This window comes from Macrosteles quadrilineatus, unplaced genomic scaffold, assembly GCF_028750875.1.
Source record: "Macrosteles quadrilineatus isolate MER2022 unplaced genomic scaffold, UCM_ALF_1.0 Scaffold_5__1_contigs__length_97177068, whole genome shotgun sequence".
Lineage (NCBI taxonomy): Eukaryota > Metazoa > Arthropoda > Insecta > Hemiptera > Cicadellidae > Macrosteles > Macrosteles quadrilineatus.
The window spans coordinates 44,428,821-44,445,812 of record NW_026542598.1 but is presented as its reverse complement, the minus strand read 5'-3'; the positions used below and the strand labels follow the sequence as shown (position 1 = coordinate 44,445,812).

Here is a 16,992-nt window from a genome sequence, read left to right as displayed (position 1 = left end):
GATAAAAAATGTCTCCTGTGTATTTTTTTACTTAGAAGGTAACAAATCAAACTTTATTTCAAAATAACAGCAAAATATCATTTGAAAGCACAAGAGATACGTCAAATAACCAATTAACCCTTATCTATATATCAATAGGCAAGCATGATTCTTTAAAACCTTTTTCTCAGCTCGTGTGCACCCTAAGGAAAATCTAAGCATAGGCTACTGTTGCATATAGAAAGATATTTCAGAATCCCTTTATAAATTGAAATAGGCTCAAAGATAAGCATAAATATTAATCAAAAATTTAGAAAAATTAACATGGGCTTTATGGGTTGCCATGCTGGTAACAAAATAACAACAAAATATAAACAAAAAATGAAAACAAATGGAAGAAATTCCAATCACATGTTTTATTTACAGAGTGGGGTGAAAATAGAGAAGTCCCCACCTGATTAGGTATTTTTGGTTGAGTTTTCAACCACTGGATGGCCTCTAGTATTAGGTAATATATTTACACTTATACTGTTTACGCACAAGAAGGTAAGTACATATAAAAGATGGAAAGGGGCAGACCCAATAGGCGATATTATTATAAATGTTATTTAATGTATCTTTTGTGCTTTCAGGCAAATTAATCACATGTGCGATGCTGATCAAGAAGTTAAAATATCATTTAAACAGTAAGAAAATACAGGTAAAAATAATTAATATAAAGTATTTTAACAAAATAAAATTGAATTTTCAGTTATCTAATACCACTTTACATTTTATTTTAATCAATGGATATATGGAGTCTTATACACATATTTCCACTTCCATTCCATCGTCAGCTTGTTGGTAATAGGCCGATGACAACGTAATAACAAATAGCAGAAGGCTACAGAATCAATCCCGCTCAGACCAGATCACCAACTGTTGGTTTGGAAGGCATGCACTATTACCACTTAACTACTAAATAAAATCAAAAGTTATATTAGATACTGTGTTTGAATTTTACAGAAAGGAATTGAATTCCAATGCATTTTTCTCTAGAGGAAACTATTTTCAACAATATTTGCTGAAGAACACTAATTCTGCATATTAAAAAAAAGTTTTTGTTGAATGCAACTGTGCTGTAGCACCATTGTTTTTGGATTGGAGACAATTAGAGAGATTGCAAAGAGGTAGCAAAGTAGTTTGCAGTTTCGATACTTGAAATTGTATACTATGTTTAATATTTAATATTAATTTTGTACAACAAGAAATTCCTATACCAAACTTCTATATTATTTCTAGCTATGCCGAACTCAGTTTTAAAGGAAGAATAAGGAATTTACATACATCTTAACGATTAATAATACATTTAATTGATTACTGTACTTTGATTGGGAAGAAGATAGGAAACCACGAAACCATTCCTCTGGAGTATGTTGACGGTTCTATGCTGAGCATGACGTCTTTGTACAGGACAGTATCAAAGTAGCCTGTGAAACCGTGCAGCATGCTGTTGTTCTCAACTTTGAATGTCAGCATTTTGTACCTCGAGTTGTCAATGGTTTTATCTGTAACACGACACAATTACAGTGGACTATATCGTATAACTAAAAGTATTAGCTTCACGGATAAGGTAAATTCATTATTAGTTTTTTACGTACTATGTGAAGCAAGTGTAAAGGAAAGAGGTCTATAGCCACTTAGGAGGCTTATAGGAATGAGTTTAGCTGCAAACCTGAGCCCGTCAGCCGTGCGCACGGTGTTATAATCATAGTTTTATCGTTATTTAAATGTTTTGTACGTGTTGTGTATGTGTAATGAATGTAAAATGTGTTTGGCCTATTTATTCAATATATTGACGTTGTTGCTACAAAATCAAAGCGACATAGACACAGATTCAACCTAGTGACAGTGGAGCTGAGGATGACCTGATGGTTGAAACGTGTACTCCACAACAATTTATGGATTGATGACGTAAGTTATTTAATCCTTTGTGCTACAATCTCAACATTAAGAGGTTTATGGCTTGTACCGAAAGTGATTTCCCGGTACTTGCACCAATTATTCCTGTCCTCGGTTTCAGCTTGTATGTGAAACGAAACTCACTCTCACATGCTTGGCTTTGCCTCACACATGAAACTTGAGTGCGCACCAGAAATGTAACTTTGGGCACTTGTAACAATTTAAAGGTTTCTTAGGCATTGTGCTATGTGTCGATGTGTGTATGGACCAAGACATTTGTTGAATGTCATCGTCTCTGATTCGATGTTGGATTTGATTATGGGTTGCATGAAATGAAACTACACACTTTAATTACTTTTTAACAGACTGAAGATGAACAAGGTACACCAATCTTTATCCAACAATGTTTACTGTATGGTTCGCACCTCTGTTAGGGTGATGGTAGGTGAACAGCGGCTGCGTGGGTGCCAGAGGATACCTGTTCTGCTGATGTACCACCCACGGCATCTCAAAGTTCATTGTTTCCGACACCTTGTTCGGGTCTCGGAATCTCGCGGCCACTTCACCCCACAATCTCGGGTTCTGTACTGGGGCCAGGTACGATGTGTAACTGCACGGAATACTGATGCCATCATCTAAAAAACATTCACATTAAACTAGACAGAAGTTTTACTACATAATTATTACACATGATTAATGCCCTTCATTCAACTTTATTTCAGTTTGAGTTTTAAAATCATGACAAGTGGCATCTGAACAGTAAATCAAAATCCTGGTGGCAGTTTTGTTACCAACAGTGGGTTGGATAAAATCAGAATTATAGCATGTAAAGTTGATAAAGGTTCAAAAGGGATGAGTACATAGCTCAATGTATAAGAAGTAAAAAGAAGAGTCAAATTTGAAAAAATCTATAAAATTAAATTTCAAAAAAATCTAAGTTCTAAATAAAGACATTCATATTGTCTTGTAGTAACAACACAGTTGTGAACTTATGAACAGATATTCTTAAACATAAAACTATAAAAAAGACTTAAAATAATAATTGATGGAAACCTTTGAGGAACTTTTGAGCGCCGTCCAAGCACTCCGGGGACAGTTCGTTGTCTCCAAACGAACCCAACAGCTCAGAGACCAAGATGTCCGCTAGTTCAGGTGCTTCCCACTCCCTCATGTCACACGAGACAATGGTCACTGAGTCTCGCCAGAACTCTGTTTTGTGTGCCTGCAGTCTGCAACATCACGTAACCGTGTCAATGGGAGTGACAAGCAGGGTGTACAAGGATTCTACCCTCACCACTGTCCCTTTAGTTATCTCTACAATTGATTACCGTTGTATCAATTTAATACCACTATCGGCAAGTATTGACTTTCAAAGTTTTTGAAATATTTCTTTTCATCCCAAATGCTGCTCATTGCTTTCCTGCTTGTTCAAAGGTAGCTGCTATCCTCTTTATTACAAAACTTAAAATCCTTGCCTAAAGCTTTTCCTTGGAAAAAAGGAGGAAATATATATAATTTAAAATGTCCTCACTAAAAAATTAAACAGTATAGGCTAAATGCTACAGTTTCAGACGAGCTCTGAAGCTTGCGACTTATTGCTTGAGCTCTTATTGCGATTCGTAATAAGCCAAAAATTTTCTCACAATTGTTTAGTTGTACACTACATTGTTGGCACACTTACGTAATAACAGCGTTGGGGTTCTTCTCCACCGCGTAGACCCTGATTTTACGTTCAGCTCTCTGTGCTGCGTTGAGGGCCGCATTGACCAACGGACCGCGACCTGCTCCCACCACCATCACTATCCTGGAAACAACAACTGTTTGATAAAAAAAACAACTATTTCTCCTAAATAACAGGTTAAAGTGTTAAGGAGTAAAAGGTTTAATTCAAATTGGTATAAAGGTTGAAAAATCGTTCAAATTTTTTCTCGATTAATACAAAATTTGTTCTTTAAAATACTAGTTGCTATAACCATGAGAGAGAGTACACGGAAGAGAATTATTTGCTTCTTTAAATATACAGAATGAAATAGTTACACATATCAAAACCAATTTGAACTCTTAGTTTGATAAAATCTCTTCACTCCTCACACCATTTTAGTGTAAAATTTCATACCTACATCAGGCAAGGATTTTAATAAGTCGTGACAGCCTGACAAACACAGTCTCATTTTTTTAACAGTGCTGCTCTGCAACGGCGAGAGGACTCAGATCAAGAGAAAAATTAGGCTCTATCAGCCATTGATAAAAAAAAAAAACAATATTCAATTAATTAAATTTTACCAACTCAGTTAAACTTTTGATTCAAATGAGGGGTAAACTTCCTAAAACGAACGACACTCCATATTTTAAAATACTATAAACATAAAATTTCAAGATCACTTACTGTGTAACAGAATCTTTCTGCTCTGGGGGCACTCTGTCTAACAACGCTAAGTAGATGGCACGTTGGTACTCGCTGTACTTGACAGGGTCTTTCTCAAACACTTCGTACGTCTGGGAGTCTAAGTTGTCCATCAATGGTTGTAGAGGAATCTGCAAATAATCCTCAAACCCTTGACCATAGGACATCAGAGGATCAACTGTGCTGAGAGTCTGCCAAAAATATAGTCAAGGTTACACCACTGAAACTTTACTGATTGATTCTAAAATGATTGAATCCATTCAACTTTAACTACCATAACTACAGTCACTTCTCAATGCCAATGGTTACAATAGAATGATTCAAACCCTGGTTTTGTTACTAACTAACATTGTCTTTTTGTTACATCATAAATTGGTAGCCCGTAGACAAATAATATAATCTAGAGTCTAAAATAGATTCCACTTGTTTACAGTTTTACAGCGTACGATTATTCAAGTGACAGTGTTAGATACAATCGTAAGTTAATCAATCTAGATTACAATTATGTTTGGGTCGCTGATGTATATTTCAAAGCACTCTCAAGTTTGTTCTCAGGCGGAATTTTACCCTCGCGTATTTGTGAGTCTAATTATGAAAATAAACAGAGGGTGATAAATTAGGTTATATATTAAGCCATAAGGACAGGTGAGTCCAGTTTTGAACCAATTGGAGCTGTTCATTTTTAAAGATCGAACGGGGATCTGATTACTAGTGGAGCACTATAACCACTCACCTGCAGTCAAATGTCTCACAAAACAGTTCATGCAATACTTTATCTCCTACCATCATGTATCATATTTGGGTTAAAATATGCACATAGTGGCGTCCCCATCTTAAATGATTGGTATAATTGATGTTACTAATTTTCTTCAATTCATTGAAATTGCTAAACTCCAATTCCAACTACGATACCATCGGACGGGCAAGCACACCTGGAAGATGTGGTCAATGTATTGCGCATAGTGTTTGTACGACTCGTGTCTCAGAGATCCGCTTATGACCACTTGAACGTTGACCGCAGAGAAAGCTCGGAGGACGGCCTGATGCGCCTTGGTCAACACGGGGAAGCCTTTCTTGTTGGTCATAAACACACTAGTGGAGATCACGATGCATTTGACTGGCTCACCCAACCATCTGGCAATCTAGAGATGAGGAAAAAATTAGTTGCTAAATACATTAAAGTTTTTATTTAACAGGTGTGTGCATGTTACAAATTTAGTTATAAGGGCAGACGTCTCTATATGGACCAGCTGTAGCCAATTTTTCAAACAAAACAAAGTAAAATGAGCCAATGTAAAAATTATCTATCTATCTATCGATAATACAAAAATGTGTATGTAAAACATGCTGCTGTTTATGATAAGTTGATCTTTCAGTTTAAATTGGTTAAAAAGTTTAGGTAGTTGTCAAAAATCATTAATTTACATTAGCACACTATGTCAGTGGCTAAATTCTTTGTCAATTTTAAGTAAAAAACTGGCTACAACTATACCATGGTAATTTAATGTCTAGTTTAATCTTCTATTCATGTGGGACACAACATGGAAGGGTGGAAATTGAGTCTAGTCAAATCTTCACTAGACTAGACGTAGTGGTAAGGTAAAAATTATAAGGGGGGTAAAAAACGTAGTGTTTAGGGTAGAATACTCGTTTGTCCTACAGAAATGTTCCCAAAAGTTAGGCAAAATTGTTAAAAACACTTTTTAGCGAAGGTGGGGATGATATAGCTCCAACTGAGCGTCTGCAGGATTTCCTGAGCGCTTACAAACTCTGAGCTTTTGATTAAATTAAAATAATTAATCAGTCAAAACCGTGAACAGCTTCGTATTGTTCGGGGTCGACACCCCTGAATTTTTCTCAGCTAATTCTGAGCACTGCGGAGAAGAAATTTGAGTGTGGCTGATTCTAAGGGTAGGCCTAACCTGACCGTGTGAATACAAGTTTATTCCCCCCCCCCCTAGAATTTGACGTCACAATAGTTATAAGAGGGCGAAGCCAAATATCGATGGCCATGGGAGTAAGAGTATAATTCAGTTATGACGGTCTTACGCCCGACACATTGACTGTTGGAGCTTAAAGGATTTAAAGTGTGAATAATTCATTGAAAATCTTATTACCACGTGAAACAAAACTATAATACTCAGTGGTATAGTTGTAAACTATCTGGTTTGGAAAAGCTTTCTAATGTCTTCGAAAAAACACAGGTCGCCTATAAATTTCTATTTTTTAGAAAAAGGCTAAAACACTGTTCTTAACTTACTTGGTTTGACAATTTTACAAATATAACTCAAATGACAATATCAAAATTGTTCACCTCCTCATCGGATGGAAGATCAGTTGTCATCTCCAGCACCGCATTGATCTTCTTATCATGACGACACAGGCATCGGAACGAGTTCCACCTGAAAAACGACCCCTAGTTACAAAATGCAAGATGTGTAAATATACAATCTATGAATGCTTGAGAACTTTTGATACAATGTGTATTTTCTCGGGCTTTTACTCAACTTATTTTTCTGCAGTCTAGTAAGAGATTCACTTTAAGAATTTTTTTTTATTTAATAGTTGGCCAAACAAGTTGATTCTAATTTACAACCCTTTGCGATCGGAATGAATATTTGCCGTCATTCCTCAGCGGTCGCGCGGCCAGCTCTACTGGCCGCCGCCATTAGCGCACGGAAGTCGGATTTATTTCCACAGCAGTTGTCCTTTGCGATCGGACGGCCAGCGGTGCTGGCCAACATGAAATCCAACGAACACTCGGGCGTCCAGGAGGACTGGCCAACAACATTGTTTTCGTTTGTAATATTCCAAACTGTGTTATGATGCCTGTATAGTGCTGCAACCTAGTGAGGAATTAATAAACTAACCTATCAGCAGGTTTGCAACATTATATAGCAAAATTTGTGGTGGCGACAACAAAAATAAACACCTGTTGTTTTGGCAAAAGTGCTGTCATAACAACCGTTGTTTTGGTTCAGTTTTACAATTGAGTTTTTGGTTATTTCCTCGACAGATTTATGTTTATTTGTAGTTTTAATCTAGTTTAAAGTTTTAATGTAAATATAAGTTGATTAAAAGAACATTTGTACATATACTACGTATACGCGCTACACTTTTATAATAGTTAGGCCTACAATACAACTGTTTTATCTCTTATAAACATTTAGACGTGTGAATTGGGTTATGTTTGTTATTATTCCAAGCCTATATTTAAGTAAGTAATTATGGACGACCGTTTAAGATCAGACGAATTGAGAGATTTATTGTTTGCCGACGAAGAAGATGCTGATGATCCCGATATTTATTATGGATCCGACCACGAAAGTGACGTAAATTCAACTGATTTAGCTGCAGAGTATGAGGACTTGGTTTTTGAAGAAGTTGATGATGGATATGAAGCTCAAGAAAATTTTGAAGAGGACTATGGAAGTGATGGAGGTCAAGTAGCCTATGTGGAATTTAATGGACATTTAACCACGGAAGCAGTACACGAAAGTGGAAATAATGATGGCATGGAAGTTGAAGAGATTAATGGTGAAGGTGCCCAAGGGACAAATAATGAAGAAGGTATGGGTGTGTCGGGACAGTGGAAGGTATGGTCTGAAGGGGATAATAATTTTAATAAGTTTTCGTGGAAACATGATAGTGGTTATAAGCCACCAAATGACCAAACGCCAACAACACCTTTGGACTTTTTCCAGCTTTTTTTCACAAATGATTTAATGTTGGAGATAGTGAAAGAAACAAACCGGTATGCTGCAGAAAAGATACAGAAGAATACACCACTCCAGAAGAAATCCATCTGGCTTTCGTGGAAAGACCTTACGCTGGAAGAGTTGAAAGCTTTTTTTGGACTCATAATTAACATGGGGATGAATGAGAAACCAGAGATAGGTGACTACTTTTCAAACAATTGGGTTGACTACCAACCATTCTTCAAAGATGTGTTCAGTAAGGAAAGATTTTTACAAATCTTCTGGAATCTTCATGTCTCCCCACCTCCATCTGGCCGCGTAGCTGGGACATTAACTCGATCAGGAAAGGTAAGAAATGTTGCTGCATACCTCGATAAGAAATTTAGAGAGTATTTTGTCCCACAGCATGAAGTAAGTGTAGACGAAAGTATGATTGGGTTCAAAGGAAGGATCCTATTTAAATCCTACAACAAGGACAAACCCATTAAATGGGGAATCAAGGTTTTCGTCTTGTCAGATTCAACTACGGGCTATATTTGTGCCATTGAACCATATTTTGGTAAAACAACCACAGATCGCTTGATTAGGCCTGATTTAGGAGCTACAAGTCGTGTTGTTTTACACCTAGTGGACAAACTTAAGCAAACACTGGGAGATGTTGAAGGGCTTCACGTTTTCACTGACAGATTTTACTCCAATCTTGATTTGGCAGAGGCACTATTAGCATGGAAAGCCCATACAACCGGCACTATCATGCTACACAGAAAAGGATTGCCGGAAGAAGTGAGACCAGCTAGGCCTAAAAAGGACAAAGCGAAAAAACAAACAAACAAGAACCTGCCTAAACCTAAGTTGAAATTAAAAACTGGGGAAACAAAAATCTACAGAAAAAATGATGAAGTGTCTCTTCTGTTGTGGAAAGACAAAAACTTGGTGGCTATTTTAAGTACACTGTTCGGTGATAACTCTACCCAAACGGTTAGGCGCTACAAAAAAGGGGGAGTAGGGGAGTTAGTAAAAAAACCTACTGCAGTTTGTGAGTATAATAAACATATGGGTGGTGTGGACATCGCAGACCAGTACATTTCCTCGTACTCATTTACAAGGAAATCCCTGAAATGGTGGAGGAAAATGTTCTTTTGGCTTTTGGAAACAGCAATTGTAAATTCCTTCATTCTATACAATACCAATCAAGAAAGGAAAAATGTAGTTCGCCAAAGACGTTACAGAAAAATGTTGATTAAAGAACTGGTCGGAGAAGTAAGAAATGTCCGAAAACGAGGAAGACCATCATCTTTAGTCGAGGACGAGCGACTGAATGGAAAACTTCATCTGCCCTATCCGCTTGAGGGAGGTAAAACAAAGGACTGTGCGGTGTGTAGCGATAGAAGACCAGGAAAAGAAAGAAAAAGGTCAAAGTTTTTTTGTAAAACTTGTTCTAACAATCCCGGACTTCACATGGGTGAATGTTTCGAAAAATATCATTCAGTGAAAAAAATCCGAGACGATTAAAGAGAACTTTCAACTCATTGTTTGTATGAGTAGCCTATATACGTTCATTTTACACTTTTAGTAAATACGTAATATCAAAGAATTTTCATTTTCAAACAAATGTATGTATATATTCAATATCTCTTCTGTTTTTTTTACTTAATAAATCAGTTGTCAGTATAACATTACGATTGTTTTATTACAATTTATATCCCCTATGCTAACATTGCAGGTTTTCAGTAAAAACAATTCCGAGCTGCTGGGAGCGAGCCGCCATGATGAATGCCGAGGGGGCGTGTACTAGGACTTGGCCAGTACAGCTGGCCGCCCGACCGTTGGAACCAAGTCAGTACGGATTGAATTCCGACTGGCTGCAGACTGCGTTGTGGCCACTCCTGCTGGCCTTCCGATCGCAAAGGGTTAAAACAATGAATGGCTCCTGTGAGTTTATTTGTGTTTTAGAAACATTGGCCAAATAAAATTAAAAACTTAATCGGCTGGTTGTCAATTTTGGTTTTTAAAACACATAAGGTAACGTTTAGACTAACCTAATGGCTCACCAGCTTCCACGTGCTTAGTACTTAATACTTAAATCTGAAGTGTAATGTGTTTATCTTAAAGTATCTTTAAAGTCAAGTTTACCTAGGTGTGAAAGCGTAGCGAGAAGTTCGCTCATCTCTTGTCTTAGACAATTCAACAGTACTGTTTTCCTAAAAGCGGAGCGGACTCAGGGTGTCTACTACATTCTGGATAAAAAATTCATGGACAATTCCCGTACATTTAAGGACACTTTGCCGTAACCTTTGTCGGTGTCATTAGGCCTACCGAATAATTTTCCTGATTTGTCAAACTGTATTAATCTTGTTATTCACTGTAGTTGTACCAGAGAGAAAAGTAAATAATAATAGATAAGAGTTAAAAATAACAAAATAGAAATTTATTGAAAGTAAACAAACATAGGCCTACCTATACTTTAGGTAAAGCTTTTATAGTGTAACAGAGAAACGCAATCATTGTCTCCTGCGATAGGGACAAATATCTCCATCAGTCACGTAAACTTCATAACATAGCTTATCCGATCCAGGCCGATTAATTTGGCATGATTCGCCCTGGCACAACGTTAGGTTCTCGACTACTTTTGAAAAAAAATCTTTAATGCATATTGTTACTCAATTCTTCAAGGTTTGGTAAGCGGCTATTAATAAGCAATAAGCACAGAGTAAGATTATTGTATTTTCATTTGCAAAGTTAATATCGACACATAGCAATCATTAGTTGTTTATCTTAGGCTCAATTACATTTTCTTAATATATTTTACAGCTCTTTCAAGAATCAAAATACCCAGGCCTAGACCTAATTATTTAGGAGGGCCTATATAAACTGAGTAACAAACAATGAGGTTATAATAGCAGCAAAGTCACTATCATCATTCTAGTTCATAAGATTTTGATTGCTTAAAGCATACAACTCAATAAATAAATATATGGGAAACAAAAAAACATTGAAACCTGAATAGCCAACAATATAAGACAAAGATACAGAAAATGCAATGACATAATTTGAAACCAAGCAGGCCTACATAGTGATAAAACATTAATGCAAACAACAATGCTTGTGGTTTTGTCAATTGAAAGATAAAATGTCCATAAAAAAGGGGTTAACTTACAAAATAAGACTGTAGATTATTTACATGTTTAATATGAAACCATAAACAGTTTTATGGCACTAGGCAATCGCCGCGGCTTGCCGAAAGTACGAGTAAGGCTAGGCGCACACGAGCGATTATTTTGAGGCGACTATTTCATCGGCCAATCTGTGCATCATGTATTTGAATGGAAGCGCGCACACAGGCGATCGAGAATTGCGCCGATTTTAAAATTTGGGTTTTGCCACAGATTCGTAGGCGAGGCGACTGTCGCCCGAAAATCTGTAACGTACAGATTGTTATCAGTCCGCGCACACGGTCGACTAAAAAATCGGCCAGTCGCTTGTTGTTCTCCACAGGAGTAGTGTGAGTTGTGTTGTTTTCTTTGCTAAAAAGGCCACAGCTGTTATAATAAAAACTGAAACTTTCAACATACATTCTATAGTAATTAAAGAATTTTTTTTTACTGTCATCACGTAAAGTGTAAGTATAGTTTATAAAACTGTCGATTTTAAAGTCTCTGACTTACTATCGGATGAACCCAATATTTAAGTTGTCTTCTTTTTTTCTTTGGTCTAATTATAAGAGCACAAACACAGGTTAATTCAACAAAGTCCATTTTAGGATAGCTTAACCGCACTAAAAAAATCAATTTCTCGACTAAAAAATCGCCACGTGTGCGCCTAGACATAAATCAAGGGCGATTTATTTTTGGCCGATTTTTTAATCGGCCGATCGAAAAATTGACCGTATGCGCTAGGCCTAAGAAGTGAAATTTAACAGCCATTATAAAGCTATTATTTTCACGATAAAATATGTTTGGGATCTAATAATAATTACCCTAGTAATAAAAAAAGAAGTTGTAAAGGAATTAAAGTGATACAACTTTTATGAGCTAGCTGCTGAGTCAACAGTTCTTGGAGGTAGTTGACTTGACACTTGATTGTCCTGATAAAATATTTATGGGTTTGAGATTGTTAATGGGATTTTTATTGCATAATTACTCTAGTAATAAATTATGAAAATGTAAACAAACATCTGATAAACCTTTTATGTGCTCCCAACCAACTAGCGATCAATAAAATTATGGCCCATTAAAAATTTAAGGACATAGTCTAGCATTTAAGGACAATTCCCGTACATTTCATGGCCAGTAAAAATTTAAGTACAATTCCCGGTTTTCCCGGATTTCCCGGTTGGTAGACACCCTGGGACTGCCACTTAACAATGTCTTTAAAAGCAACTTGAAGCAAACAAGTTGAACATGAAGATTTCTGAGGTGTTGTAAATGAGAATTTAAAAAATATGAGAATCAAGAGTTTGTAGCAAACTTCCATAGGCCTAATTCATAAATAATGGATGATATTTTCTCTATAAATAAAATTAAGATTATTTTATTTCTTCATCAGAAACATAACACTTATAACTTGTACTATAGAAATCAATGAACCTCACCATTCCCAGGTGTCAGGTTCAGGTTGTTGGCTGTCACGGTTGAGGTGGAAACGAGTCTGGACCGAAGGAGCAACCATCGGAACTTGTACCCAAAGCTGAAAATTCAGAATACTTTGTAAACCCTGTCAAACAATGTCTAAATTCCTAACTCCTCAAGTTGTGATAGATCGTAGAAGAAACCAACACAATATAAAGTTGAGCTAAAAAATATAGTTAGATGAAAATTTAGTAAGGTAAAATTTTAGTTGGACTGAAGAGAAAATCCACAAAAGCCCTTAATGCCGATCTTGATAATTGTATGTCTTATATTTGGTGAGATAGCAAGTTAAATAACAGTCAGTGGTGTTTAGAAAATATAATAGATTAAAACTATACATCACAGTTAGGAAGTTAAAACCGAAAATATGAAGGCAAATTTATCTTTCAATTGAGTTCCTTTATGAAATTATTAAATTCAAAAATAATTTATTGTAGGTTATACACTGATAGCCTAATAGGGCAAACTGTAAAAAACAATATTATCTGTAGGCTTAATTTGGATTTTCTAACAATTTTCACTTTCACCCCCTGTAAAGAAGATGTATATGGAGAAAGTAATGTTTTCGTCAAAATTTTAGAGTTGGAGTTTTGAGTGGTTTTCGAAGTGATGTCTGTGTGTGTGAATGTGTACAGAGCTACAGACCACACATGTAGTCCAATTTTGATTAAATTTGGTATGTAGGTCAAATCAAATCAAATGATCATTATTCATATTTTTGTAAATACATAGCCATCTCGCTATACTTATGAAGTTAAACGGGGCAAAGCCCGTGGGTACAGCTAGTTATTCATATTTTTGTAAATACATATTTCATGAATAGTGTCAAACAATTAACACAAATAATTACATGAATAAGTAGGCTACAATCAACATGATTGGTAGGACATTATTGATCACACTGCTCCAGGTTGCTGTTTTCTGAATTTTAAGATCTATTATCTGTTCTAAGGTTAAAAAAGTCATCAAATGAATAAAGTGCCCTCTGTGCTAATATGTTATACTTTATAGGTTATAGTCTATAGCACCTTGAGAAAGTATGTTAATTGCAACTTTTGTGTTTTTTCCTTATTACACATCATAGTTACTCCCATCCCTTACCCATGATAAAGGTCGTTGACAAGCTTGAGGGAGAAAGTATGTGTCTTGTCAGATTGCTGATACTGTTTATTTTACATCTCATCTTATAAAAACTACAGTAGACACCAGATTATGAGCCTCCAGAGAAACCTAATCAAGTCAAACTTAATACCTAGAGGTTTAGGTAATAAACATTTTAAATTGAATCTACATAACTTTTAACTTTGTTTTAAGACATGTCTATTCTTTTAAACCAATAATATTGTTATATATATAATACTATTTAAAAAAGTTGTGACTCATCGATAATAGGTGAAATAAACAACGTCAACTGTCTGCTTGTGTAGTGATAGGCCTTGCTGTTGATTAAAAATAACATTTAACTTGCATAATGTAGTTAATTCACTCATGGATAAGGCAGGAGTTTACTGAATGAGTTTTATGATAGAATGTCCTTTGGAACGTCTGAATTACCAAGTAACCAAGTATTTACATTAGTTTCAAAACACATAGCCTACTCGTTTTTGCAAAAAAGTGTAAAATTTGAAAAGGTACGTAGGCTTACCGGGCTAGAATGTCCTTTGAGCATCTTGGCGTTGATGATGCGCGCCAAGTTGGTGTTGTTGGGCTTAGAGAGGGTGATGTGCGCCATCGCCACAGCCAGGTGAGAGGCATAAGTCAGCTCTTGATCCAGAATGAGCTCGCTTAGCTTCCTCCTATCCTCCATTGGACTGTCGCAGTCTATGTTCTGGCTGCACATGGCAACGATGTTGCATGACCACTCTGAAAAAATGTGACACTAGCAAAACAAAATGGACGCAGCACTCAAATGTTTATGGAGCTAATATCAACGCTGAAATATTGAATTTCCATACCAACCTGACTAGTAAAATAGGGGTATTTTAGAAGGTATGATAGGCTATCTATTTTTGGCAGAACTGTTAATTGATTTTAAGTCTATATTTTAATTTGAATGCAACAACTATGAATGACTGGAGGTCAACGGATAAATACCCTGGTAACCCAATAGACGTATATATATAAACTAGTTGTTACCCACGGGCTTCATCCCGTTTTACTTCAGTAAGTATTAATAAAACTTTTGATTGGTTAAAGTTAAGCTGAAATAAACTTAAACAGAATACAGTAATACAAACCAATAATCACACCTGATTTTAATCTTATCTTACTAATATTATAAATGTGAACATTTGTGTGTTTGTTTGTTTGTATGTATGTTTGAAGTTCAATCACGCATAAACTACTGGACGGATTGGGCTGAAATACTTTTAGTGTGGCCTTGGTGCAGCACAATAATTCTTTTTGCTTTTATAAATACAGCTAATTTGAACCATTGACTATTTGAACTAAGCAGCAACAAAAAATGGATATGCAATGAGAACTGTCAAAGTACGACTGTTTACAGTTATGTTTATGTTTTTAATTTAATGAATAATTTGTGATATTTTGCGAATTGTTAATAATTTATCTGTCTCAGTTGTTTAGGTGAAGTAGTCGAACATTTATGGCTTTGGTAGATTTGTAATACTATAGTATACCGTAAATTTTATATAGTAAACAATTTTCTTCAAATTTGTCCTCTCCCATTGCAAACACAAAGCTTGAGTAGGCCTATAACTGCAATAAGTATTTTATACTTATATGCCAACCCCGTACGAAGGACGGGTACTCTGCTAGTAAGGTAATAAATTGAAAGAATAATATACAAATAAGTACAGCTGAGGTATTTTTTACATTAGGTGTATGGAAAGTTCCCTTTGGCAAGGAATTACGATCTTAAAGGGCAATTCATGAACAAATAGATAGTTTTGCAAATAGAAGGTTTCTTGTCATGTCAAACATTTTAAGTATATGGTTTATGAGGGTGTGACTTGTAGTTTTCTCAAAATTCATGGGTACTTTTGGCTTTATATATGGATATATATATATATATATATATATATATATATATATATATATATATATATATATATATATATATTGAACTATAGGTAATATTTTAAAGGAGAGCTAAGTGGCTGATTAAAATTTGTTGTAGAAGGGGGTAGAATTTAGCTAACATAGGCCTACCTGAAACAAGTCAGAGTCTAGGGGCTAATAAGTTCTACACACATAACAAGAAACAAAACCTAACACTGAGGGAGAAGGAATAAATACGTACAACTAAGTTATCTAAGAAAAGAATTCCAGGAACACAAAACACACAAAAAAAATCACAGGTTAAATACGGGGATCAGTACTAGGTTCATGCTGAGGAACAACATCTTACCTTCAGAACTCAGAATCAAATCTGATCTTGTAAAAGGATCGTTGCTAGCAAGGCTCGGATTGAGCAGGTCTCGAAATCTTCGAGGATGACTTATTGGGGTACATATGAAGTCGTAGCTAAAACAAGAGTTCAATTCTCAAAAAATACCAAGATTAATACAAATAAGTCTTAGATTTTCAAACAAAGTTTTGGCTTTAATATCATGTCAGCAGTTTTGAAAGTAATATACAGGCACAGCCAAAAACATGATTGTTCAGTTATTACCTTGACTTCAGAAGACTAGGTATCAGTCTTAGTGGATAGAGACTCGACCTTCTACAGAGCTCCGCTCCTTGCACGATTTTTATTTTAGCAGCGGTTTTTCGATACCAACGAAATGAGAGTTTAAATAAAAACTGAAAAATGAATGGGTTTATAGTCATAACTTAACCTAACTAACCAAAATTGCTGATAATGAAAAAATCGAATGAAGGTTCATTACTAATCGAAAAAATAGTTCTGTTCATCAAATAAAATTATAAATGCCTCAAATTCTAACAAAAGATATAGGTACAGTTAAGAAATAATCACATTGTAGGCAAAATCTTTGACAAAAACTTAGTGTCCTGGTGGGATTCGATCTGGTTACCACTTGGATATAGGGCGAGGAATTTATCCACTACACCACGAACACCGATGGCTGTATCTGTATCGTTGCGGTAATGGTGTTCCCTCAAGAGAAGAGAGTGATGTCACGCCATGACAGCCAATAGAATGCTCTCCAAGTATATGCGCACACGCGAGTTGAGGATCGGAGCTCTGTAGAAGGTCTAGTGTGGATAGAGCACTGCTGGATTGCAACGGCTTTCTGCCTTGTACTTTGTGACAATGTGAGAGAAGATAAATTTTTTGTGGGTACAGTTCATACCTATCTCAAAACGGCGGTTGGTTCTCACATTTTTTGTCCATCAAACCATTCATTGGACATCCTGG

The 16,992-nt window shown here is 35.9% G+C and overlaps 1 protein-coding gene across 1 annotated transcript in view; it reads right to left on the bottom strand.

The window, feature by feature from the left end:
* The window catches only part of LOC128995180 (protein arginine N-methyltransferase 5-like), a 31,109-nt gene that overhangs the window by 1,533 nt on the left and 12,584 nt on the right, over positions 1–16,992 (bottom strand). The window contains exons 3-12 of the mRNA XM_054420111.1: positions 16,021–16,136; positions 14,296–14,513; positions 12,614–12,708; positions 6,639–6,726; positions 5,257–5,466; positions 4,307–4,515; positions 3,602–3,724; positions 2,974–3,149; positions 2,346–2,555; positions 1,345–1,526 (exon numbers count right to left, since the gene is read on the bottom strand). Coding sequence (XP_054276086.1) covers positions 1,345–1,526; positions 2,346–2,555; positions 2,974–3,149; positions 3,602–3,724; positions 4,307–4,515; positions 5,257–5,466; positions 6,639–6,726; positions 12,614–12,708; positions 14,296–14,513; positions 16,021–16,136 — 1,627 coding nt within the window. The remainder of the gene's footprint in view (positions 1–1,344; positions 1,527–2,345; positions 2,556–2,973; positions 3,150–3,601; positions 3,725–4,306; positions 4,516–5,256; positions 5,467–6,638; positions 6,727–12,613; positions 12,709–14,295; positions 14,514–16,020; positions 16,137–16,992) is intronic.